Genomic DNA, 11,319 nt, shown 5'->3' with positions numbered 1-11,319 from the left:
TCTGTCTCCATGGGAAGCTAAATGATGAATCCCCAATTTCTAAGGAATGTCAAGGCACGTGACATACAACAATGTCTCATACATCAGTCTTTATATTACAGATAGCTCGGCCACCATCCTGGCTAGCTCTTGCCTAGCCACAGGCCACATAAAACAGCTCAATATATATAAAAAAAACACATTGGCTGGCTCATCAAACACAAAATATAGTTATAACTGCACGTCTCTGGCAGCACAACATAATGTCTATCACACCTCATCTCCAAAAACAATTGGGTGTAGAAACTTTTTCTCCATCTTGGATTCTTGAATCTCCCTCTTTGTCTGCAACTGCAACTGCACAGACTCGTGAAACACTTTGTAGCAAGGCGAAACATCTCCCTGCGGAAGACATCCAATGGCTGTCGTAGACCTAAAGCGCTGTAGAACTCCGTAGATTCGTAGAAACTCTCGCATGTGGGCAAACGACAGCAACATCTTTGCAACGGCTGGTGGGCGTCTTGCTAGCATTGGGGAACGACGATTATGGTGTGTTTAGTATGTCAGTCAAGTCATCAGTCAATCAAAGAAGAATTAACCCCAGACATACTTCTATCAAATAATGACCTCAAAAATTCCCCAAAAAACAAACTGAACGTCTCCAAATTAACCCCATTCAATATGACCTCTGAACTAATTTCTAACTTCAACTCGTGAAGGAACTCCTTAGGATCACTAAATCATAAGCCATTATCACAACCCCACAAAGAAAATATTAAGTTCCCTAACTTAATTCTCCAAATTCACACATTAGCACACACCTCACCCAAAACTCGCAGTAACTCCACGGACTTCTGTACTCACATTTCAAACTCACAAATTCTCACAGATAAAAAAAAAGAAAAAAGTAATGAGCCCAAGAAAAAAATCACGTAACGAGCCCAGACCCTAAAGTATCATAAAAAATGTTCTCTCAAGCTCTGATATTTCAGTAACCCGCAAAATTAGTAAAAACTCTCCAATGTCTAACAGCAAGAACCCTTTTACTGCTCACATAATTAATTTCAATGAGACTTAATGCCAAATGCCCATATATGTAATTCACAAACCCCAACAAATTACATCTCCTGTCCAGAAACAGAAATGCTATTTAAAGCTCAATCCCCAATTACATCTCTTGTAAGAAAAGGAAAAAAAAGAAATATAAAAAAAGATAACAAGTGAACTTTCCCCATCACACAATGTATGTAGCATACATTACCCCGCGTTTTCCCCATAAATGCGATATGTATCGTTACAGAATTTTGCCATCGCAACTTTTCCGTTGATCAGACACGGCCAGAAAGCAACCCCTTACACGTACATTTCCAGATATTGCAAAAACTCTGAGCAATCACCACTGAAGGAAAAGAGTCATCACACCGGACTCATCACAGTATTATCAGCAAAAAATCCACCTTCGAACACATCAGGTAGCATAAAAATGTCTAGTCAGACTTCCAACTTCAGAAACCCATGATTCTCAAAAAATGTTCTATACTGACATGATATCAGCACATTTCACAAAATCATCTCCAGGATATGACTAAGATGCTCAAAAATTGTCTGAAAGACATAACTCTCACATGATATTACTCAATTATATAAACAAATTATCACCTATCCGGGATAAAAACTATGGTAAACTCACAATTCAGCAATCATATGCCACCAAAAATAACTCACTGGAGAATATAAAAAATCACATCATCTCCATAGGACCACAATGCAGTAATGCCACTTGCCTCCAATTAGTCACGAAACCAAAAGAACCACAGAACCCCTCTCTTGGCTCATAAAACCCCAGAAATTCAACTACAAAAATCATAACCACAAAAAAAGAAAAGTCACCACCAAAGATTAATGCCATCCCATATATACTATATATATATATATAGATATATATATATATATATATATATATATATATATATAATATATATATATCCTTTATGAGGAGATATGGGGCAATTTATATTTTCGAGTGTGTCAGCTAGATGCTTTGAGTGCATTTTTTTTTTTTTGGAGATGGAGTTTCAGTTTTGATTATCCTGCTTGGAGTGTAATAATCTTTTTTTGGAGACTTGTTTTTATTCCACATGTGATTATTGGTGAGATAAACGGGGGAATATGGTGTAGTGGGGTTATAATTAAATGGAGAGAAATTTTTATTTTTATCACCGGAGTGGGTGTTTTATTATTATATAGTGATATATATATATATATAATATTTATATAATTATATATATATTATATATATATACTATATCTATATATATTATATATATAATATATATATATATATATAATAGATATATATATCACTATATTAATAATAACACCAGTCCGGTGATAAAAAAAATACTCTCCATCCCAATTTAATAATAACCCACTACACCATATTCCCTTTTATCTCACCAATAATCACATGTGGAATAAAACAAGTCTCCAAAAAAGATTATTACACTCCAAGCAGGATAATCAAAACTGAAACTCCATCTCCAAAAAAAAAAATGCACTCAAAGCATCTAGCTGACACACTCGAAAATATTGCCCCATATCTCCTCATAAAGGTGTCTCTATTTGCAACAAAAATGGCTGCAAAATAATTGAACTAAACATAGCTCTCACCACCATAGGCCTAAACTGTGGAATATCTCCAACACAATAAAAAATAAAATCAAATGGCCAAAATATTATATCTCCAAAATATTATATCTCCAAAGTATTATATCTCCAATTCTCCAGGAAAATAACTCAATGTTATAGTCAAAAACTATAAACTCTCTGTTTAGCATAACTGCTGAGAAAGGGCAAAAAACTCGGCAAATAAAATTGCCTGGGAAATTCCAGAAAAAATCACCAGTGTGCCACAACTCATTATAACAAAACTCCAAATCCAAAGTGTCTAAGCAAAGACTTCTCCATATGCACTACGGCATAGGACTACGCATAGGCCACTAGAAACTTAACCAAGTTTCCTATCTCTGGCAAAATTGCAACAAACACAATTGTGCAAGAGGCCAACAATTTCCAGAACACAAATATCCAGAAAAAAAGATGTAGTGTCATTATATATAAATGCAAAAAATGCAAAAATTCTCCCATAAATCTCTCTGCAGCATCAAACAGCTGAAATTACACAGATTCCCGAACAATGACTCCAAGTCACGAACTGAGATATTAAAAATTCACACAAACTGGAGAGAAAATAAATTCAAATTCCCCCATAATAAAAAAAAAAAACTTACGTCTGCGATGACTAACGTCTAAAAAAGGGAAAAAGAAAAATCAATGGCACTGTTAACTATCCCCGTGACTCACATAGATGTCAAGCAATTCTCTGCTTAACTCATAAAAAAAAAAAATGTGTCATTAGTTCCTCCCAAATTAAAAAGAAAACATCACCACCTTTGATAGCATTACAACACCCATGTTAGTATAAAAAAAAATCACCAGTATTAGTTTAAAAAACATCACCAATGTTAATGCTTGCCCATTCACCAAAAATTTAGCACAAAATTCACCAGAAGTTCAGCAAAATTCAGCACATTTCACCAAAAATTCAGCCAGATTCATCACCCATGAACCACTGACACATTTTCCAAAGTCATAGAAACTCCGTAAATAATTAACCACAAAGCTTCTCCCATAATTCATTGTAACAATTCTCCGTAATATAATTATCTGTAATAATTATAAAATAATCTCCCATGAAATATCTCAAATCTCCTGTAAAATAAGTCTCGAATCTTTCGTAAAATATGTCTCAAGTAATGATAATTCTACTTAAGTAACCCCCGTAAAATATCTCCCTTAATAATGATAATAAGAATTCTAATTGTCACTCAACACCAGGCATACATCTTCGGATGTAAATGAGGTGATCAGAAACTTCAGGAGAGCGAGCCAGGATTCTTTGCTGCACCACGCAGCATCCTTCTGTCGGCCCCAACCTCCTGCTGTTATTGCTTGACATCGCCCTGGCTCTCCATCTAGGAGGGCTTCTCACCCTCCTGCCAGGGCTGATCCCTTTTCCACTGCTGCCACCACTCGCTGGCCAATAGGTCAACAGCCCTTTTCGACCAGGGGTGGACGAGGGTGAGGCAAATGCAGCAAAAGGAAGAGAGTCCACTGCGACCAGTGAGGACTGCACTCCCCCCACTCTGCCACCTGTGGGGGGATGCCTGCAAGCCAGATGGACAAGGTGGCAGTATCACGAGCTGGAGGATTGGATGCTGACCGTCCTCCGACATGGGTATCGCGTCCTGTTCATCGACTTTCCCCCTCCTCTGATCGACCCCTGAAGACGTCATCATCCTATCGTCAGAGATCAACGAAGGATCTCGCCCTTCAGACAGAAGTCCAGGACATTTGGGGGCTGGAGACCGGTTATCAACCTCTCGTTCAGCAAACCCCGTTCAGGATGGAGACCCCCAGCATGGTCAGACAGGCCAATTGTCCTCTGGACTACATGGTGACGATCAACCTAAAAGATGCATACTTCCAGATCCCAATCCATCTGTTGTCCAGGAAGTATCTTCATCTTGTAGCGGACATAGTGTTCCCATTCAAGATCCCATATTGGTCTCTCACAGCTCTGCAAGTCTTCACTTGGTTGTTCACCCTAGTATTGACATGGGCTCATCGCCAGGGCATTCATCTATTGCGTTACCTAAACGATTGGTTAATATTGGCACCCTCAGTGGAACTTTGTCTCCACCGAGACAGGGTTCTGGTATTTTGTCATGATCTGGGGATCATGGTGAACCGCAAGAAGTCCTCTCTAGAGCCTTCTCAACGACTGGTGTATCTCGGTATGATCCTCGACACAAAGCCTTTCCGACACCGGAAAGACTGGAATGCTTCCGAAGTGTTGCTCTGCTCTTCTTTCAACAGTCCCAGCTGCCAGCACATCAGTGGCAACGGTTGCTGGGACATCTGGCCTTGCTGGAACGCCTTGTTCCAAACGGTCGGATGCACCTTCGATCTTTTCAGTGGGGTCTGAAGAATCATTCATCGCAAAGCCAGGATTCTCCTCACGATCTAGTCCCAGTGGAGGAGAACATGCGCTCCAATCTGGCTGGACGACACAAACTTGTTGAGGGGCTCCCCTCTCCAGTCTTGTCCACCTGATCTGCTCCTGTTCACAGATGCATCCAAGGAAGAATGAGGCACGTACCTACTGTGGCGGCGTTTGAGGACCCATTCCAGCACCCCCGGGACGGCCTCGACATCTATGTTTTTCGGCCATTTTGCTTGATCAGGCAGGTGTTGAATCGAGTGCGATCCACACCTTCCTGTCCATGACGCTAGTAGCACCAAAATGGCCCCACATAGAATGGTACCCATACCTTCTATTTCTGCTGGTAGAGACTCCGAGAGTGCTTCCGCCACTCCCCGACCTCTTATGCCAACCACATGTGAGGATCTTCCACAATGCGGTGTGCTTCTTACATCTGCACGCGTGGTTATCCAGCAGCTCCTCACAGCAAAAGGCTTTTCACGAGAGGCTGTAACTGTAATGTCAGGATACCTCCGGAAGTCCTCAATGTCTGTTTATCAGAGAAGTGGGCCATCTTCTTTGGTTGGTGTCGTTGGTGAGGCTGTTCTCCTCTCGGAGCCTCTATCCCCTCGATTGCCGACTTCTTACTTAACTTCTGGAGAGAGAAGCTCCTTTTGGTCTCGGCGGTAAAAGGCTATCACTCGGCCATGAGTCAAGTCCTCAGACTGAAGGGAATCGATCTCTCCTCCTCGAACAAACTCTATATTCATACGAAACTTTGAACAGGGTTACACTCCAGTATTGGCGAAGCCTCCTCTCTGGGACATCATTGCTGTCCTCAGGTCTTTGAAGAGAGCTCCTTATGAACCGTTGTCCCTGGCATCTGATAGGGATCTCACCCTAAAAACGGTTTTTCTTCTCGCCCTTGCTTTCTCCAAATGAGTCAGCGAGCTTCATGGCCTAGCCTATACTGTCGCTCATACTGAGCAGTGGACCAATGCCTGCTTCAGCTTCGTCCCTGAGGAGGCACTATCTCCAATGGACCAGTTCTACTCGACCCAGCTGACAACATCTCTTTGTGAGTACTGGCCTGTCAAGTGAGTACTGGATTAGAGAGGTGATTTGCTGTAACCCAGGTGATGGAAGCCGTCACAAGGTCTCACCCTTCCACCTTCACCAGGTTCTACCTTAGAGACTGTACCCACAGCCACCTCGACACAACTGATCTTAGTCCTGTTGTAGCTACTCAGCAAGTGGTGTAGCTGCCTCTGTGCCCTCAGAGGTCAGAAGTATCGAATCGAGGATTGAGGTTCCATGTCAGGCTGGGGGAGGATGTGAGAGTATGACTGGCCTATTTTCTTTTCACCTTTCCCCCTTACTTGGGACCACAGTATCGAAACCTGTTCTCCGGCACCAACTTCGATACTGGTAAGCATTCCATGTCCAACTAGTCTCCACACTCCTTTCCAAGGGGGAGTGTGCTGCAACCCAACAAACCCGTTATGATTATATAGCCTGGTTGTGGTTGCCAGAGAGAGTTCTACGCTCACGCCTTTGATACCCAGGCCGTCAGCCATCAGGTCGCACTTACCATGGCTCACGGGTGAAGGATCCACGACCCTGAACTATAAGCCCAGGTCCTGGCATCCTGGGTTCCATTCTCAGCCAGTGAGACAGGACTTTCATCCCTGCCTTAGGATGGAAGGTTCGTATACGGTGTAGGAACAAATGACATTTTTGAAAGTAAAATGTATTTTTCCCTAACCATACAAACCTGGAGTACTTTACTTGAATGTTCCCGCCAAACACCCACCCCCCTGATTCAGGGGTCATCATCAAAGTCCTGGCTGTAATCAAAGTGACAACTCAGTGCGCAGGTGGGGAGGCGGTGCTTCCCCACCGCTGGGCAGGTAACTATCGGCCTGGTTGTTACTACCTCGGTATAAAAGAATGTATTAGCCGGTTGTTTCAGCTAAGCTGTAATCTATCCTTATTAAAGGACTCCAGGTTTGTATGGTTAGGGAAAAATACATTTTACTTTCAAAAATATAATTTTATTATGAAAACTTCATTTCTCAGTGACCTGAAATTTCACCAATCTTGAACTCCTCAGGTCCCAATGATGTTGGATTAGTGAAGGTCTACATGTCTTTATGAAAGTTAAGGAATTGGATATATAGAGTACAGTAATACCTCGGGTTACGAATTTAATCCGTTCCAGAACTCACTTCGTAACCTAAAAAATTTGTGGCCTAAATGGATTTTCCCATAAGAATGTTATAAAAAGCAAATAATGCGTTCCACCCGCCCATAAATGACCATTTCAATTCATATTTTTCAATTTGTTTTTGTTGACTAAGGTTGAAAATTCATGTAGGAATTACATAAAATTATAAAATTGAAGAATGAAATTAAATATAAACACTAAATTTAATATGCATGTACAGTAAAACCTGAACTTTACCTTAGGTGAGTGTGGCTGCTGGCTTGATGGAGACGGGAGGAGGGGAAGGAGGAGGAGGAGAGGGTTAGGGCTTGGGGTGGAATCTCCCTCCACGAACGCTTCTGGAAGACTTTCTGGCGTTTTCTCTCGAGAGCAGCGTTCACTACTATCACTGCTACTAATAACCTCGCTAATCTTACGCTTACGCGACACTGTGTCGTCTTTCACAATTTTGACAAAATATTTTTCTATGGAAGCTTGCTTTTGCCTATTCTTTAAAATCTTATAGAAATGACCCACCCAATTATCGATCAACAAATTTGTTGCACACCCTGACGAAACCTTATCCGGGTAATTTTTCCCAATAAAACTTTTCACAATTTCCCAGTGCTTCAAAAAATCCTTGATCTCGCTCGAAGGAAGCGACTGTGCAGCATCTTCCCCTTCCTCCTCAGATGAGATCTCCTCCGTTACCTGTCTCTGTTGCTCCTTGTGCAGCTCCAACAGCTCCTCGGTCATCAGCTGCTGCCCATGCTCAGTCAGGAGGTCCTCGATGTAGTCCGTGTCAACCTCCAGCCCCATGGACTTGCCCAAGGATACAATCTCCTCTTCAACTGCCTCCTCCTCGACGGGTTCAAACCCCTCAAAATCTCGTTCAGCAATGCAGTTGGGCCACAGTTTCTTCCATGCAGAATTGAGGGTTCAAGTGATTCCCTGCCAGGCTTTATCAATCAGATTGAGGCAGTTGTAAATAGAGTATTGATCCTTCCAAAACTCTCTGAGGGTAAGGTTGGTGCCTTCCGTTACCTCAAAGCAGCGCTGGAACATAGCCTTCGTGTACAATTTCTTGAAATTGGCGTTCACTTGCTGGTCCATGGGCTGGAGTATTGGAGTGGTGTTGGGGGGCAAGAACTTGACTTCAACAAACTTGAATTCGTCCAGTACTTCCTCTTCAACGGGATGGAGGATGGGCAGGAGCATTGTCCATCACAAGTAAGGCTTTGAATGGGAGGTTTTTTTCCCGGAGGTACTTCTTCACCTCGGGACCAAAAACCTTGTTCATCCACTCGACGAACAAGATCCTCGTCACCCAAGCCTTGATATTAGACCGCCACATAACGTGCAACAGCTTCTTCTGCACATTGTTTTTCTTAAAGGCTCGTGGTTCTCCGAGTGATACACGAGGAGAGGCTTAATCTTGCAATCCCCGTTTGCATTGGCACAGAACAGTAGGGTTAGACGGTCTTTCATGGGCTTGTGACCGGGAAGTGCCTTCTCTTCTGCCGTAATGAACGTCCTCCTGGGCATCTTCTTCCAGAATAACCCCATCTCGTCGCAATTGAAGACTTGTTGGGGGGAGGTAGTTCTCGGAATCCACGAGCCTTTTAAACTCTTTCACGTAAGCCTCTGCTGCCTTCGTATCTGAGCTCGCAGCCTTGCCATGCCGAACAACACTGTGGATGCCAGTCCTTCTTTTAAAATTCTCGAACCAGCCACAGCTCGCCTTAAAAGTGTCTTTTTCACTGTCCGCTGATGTGCCTGGCTCATTTTTACTTAATCATCGTAGATCTTACGAGCCTTTTCGCAAATGATGCTCTCCTTACGGAATCTCCTGCCAGCTGCTTCTCGTTTATCCAAACCATAAGCAAACTTTCTACGTCGTTGAGAATAAGAGGCCGTTGTTTTGTCAATACTGTGACACCTTTCGACACTTTACTGGCTTTAATTTCTTCCTTTTTCTTCAAAATAGTGCAGATGCTTGATTGCGACCGCTTGTAGAATGCTGCAATGTCTTTCATGCGCTCGCCTTTATCATGCATTTGGATAATTTCCTTTTTCATTTCGACCGTAACCATCATCTTTCTCGTGCTTTCCTTCTTGCTGCTTGCCTTCGTTATCTTGGGAGCCATCGTCTTTAGTATTTGAGTAATAATAACGTATAAGCACTATCACGGAAATACAACACATGCGCAAATCACTATGCAAATTTGAGAGCGTATCACGGACAAATACGTTCAACCTTACTGCCACCGAGAGAGTGAAAGAGTTATGGGGGAAAAGGGGTTTTCATACAATCAACTTACCTGTCAGATATATACATAGCTAAGACTCCGTCGTCCCTATGTATATATCTGCCAGGTAAGTATGTATGAAACTTTATTGTAACATAACAATATCATTTTAGGAGGTTCTGGGCAAAGAGTTATGGGGGAAAAGGGGTTTTAGGAGGTTCTGGGCATGCATGGGAGGAAGTCACGTGACCCTCGTTAAGTTTTTGCCAAGAAAAATGCGTTTGCAGATCTCATGCTCATCCGATGTAAACAATGCAGGCGGCCCACGAGGGAAATTCGCACATTCGTATTCCGAGTGAAATTCGGATTCTAGGACGAGGGCGTCACTTCGCAAGTTAAAAAATTTGTATGCTAATCGGTTCGTAACCCGAGGTATTGCTGTATTGGTTTTAGTTAATTTTTTGGAAAAAAAATATAAAATCATGACAGCTCTGTTTGACAGAGACTAAAGATTGGATGCGATATTGTTTGTTGCATTTTCAAAACTAAACTGTATAGCACTGTCAGTGATTAAATTGATGAAGGGTTAGATTGGGAGTTTGATGGCTAAGATTAGAATACTAATATACATATATTTATTGGGATTTGACACTATAAAGGTTTTCTTTTTCAGATATGGTAGCAGAGGTGCCCCACCGGCTATTCCACCAAATGCAGCATTAGAATTTGTTGTTGAGTTGAAAGCTGTTGGTTGATAAAATGTTGCTTTTTAAATTTATTGTCATGAGTACAAATTGCTACAAAAAGTTTGTAAGTAGTTTTAGTTAAAATAAAACTGCATTCAGATTGCTTGGACAAATTGTTATTTAATTACTGAATGTAATTGTGCAATTATTTACCAACAGTTATTTCTTATTAACAAAAGGTAGAGGAAAATACATATTTTCTAATATGCAGTACAAAGCAGTAGTACGACTAACGATTTCATGTTTGTATTTTCATGGAACTGTAGCTGTAGTTGAACAAAATGCATTTATAAATAATGGTGCATTATCAATTTGTGTTACCAGTCAACTGAAGTTCAATTTGAGTATTGTTTATACAGTATCATGAAGTGAATGTGAAAGTTGTTAATGTTTTTGGTGGTTTTGTTTTACATTGGCTAATCTAAGCAATTGTTGTACCTTAAATAAATTCTTAGTCAAAGCATATACAGTGGTATTTGTGCTTCAAAACTTTGAGTGTTTCATCCAACAAAAAATTTGGAAAACTTAGTTTTTAAAATGAGTTTTCTGAGTGCAAATTAGGCAGTTTCAATATGTGCTGGAAAAGTTCACATGGAAAGATGGTCTAGACTTTTATTATTAGTGTTTTATCATGAAGCAAGTGAACCTGTAAAAGTAAGATGATATAAAATCTGTGCATGCAAAAATCATTTTGCCACAGCAAAAATATAGAGGATAGTATTCAATAACATTATTTATGAAACTTATATGTTGATGAATATATAATCATTTCTTTCATACTTATCAACAGAGCAGTAACAAGTCTATTTTTACTGTGGCTCAGAGTCAAAGGAATAATTATCCAGTGTGAGTGTGTATTGTAGTTGTCACTATACAGAATCTTTAAAGTATTTTGAGTAGACACTGACTATATAAGATGAACTGAAATAAAATTGCGAGTTGTTTAACCCTTAAACGCCAAGCCGGTATTTCCGAAAGTGTCTCCCGTATGCCGGCGGGGTTCGCGAGTGAGCGACAAAGCGGAAAAAAAGTTTTTTTTTTTTCAATCACAGCACGCTTAATTTTCAAGATTAAGAGTTCATTTTTGGCTCATTA

At 41.0% G+C, this 11,319-nt stretch overlaps 1 protein-coding gene across 1 annotated transcript in view; it reads left to right on the top strand.

Annotated features, from left to right (window-relative positions):
• LOC135222603 (39 kDa FK506-binding nuclear protein-like) overlaps positions 1–10,691 on the top strand; it is a gene marked incomplete in the record, with an annotated part of 38,553 nt that extends 27,862 nt beyond the window's left edge. Inside the window, 1 exon segment of the mRNA XM_064260697.1 lies at positions 10,152–10,691. Coding sequence (XP_064116767.1) covers positions 10,152–10,233 — 82 coding nt within the window.
• Positions 10,692–11,319: the final 628 nt, after the last annotated feature.

Source organism: Macrobrachium nipponense, chromosome 8 (genome assembly GCF_015104395.2).
Source record: "Macrobrachium nipponense isolate FS-2020 chromosome 8, ASM1510439v2, whole genome shotgun sequence".
NCBI lineage: Eukaryota > Metazoa > Arthropoda > Malacostraca > Decapoda > Palaemonidae > Macrobrachium > Macrobrachium nipponense.
The sequence above is the reverse complement of the archived record's forward strand: the minus strand, read 5'-3'. Positions and strand labels throughout refer to the sequence as shown.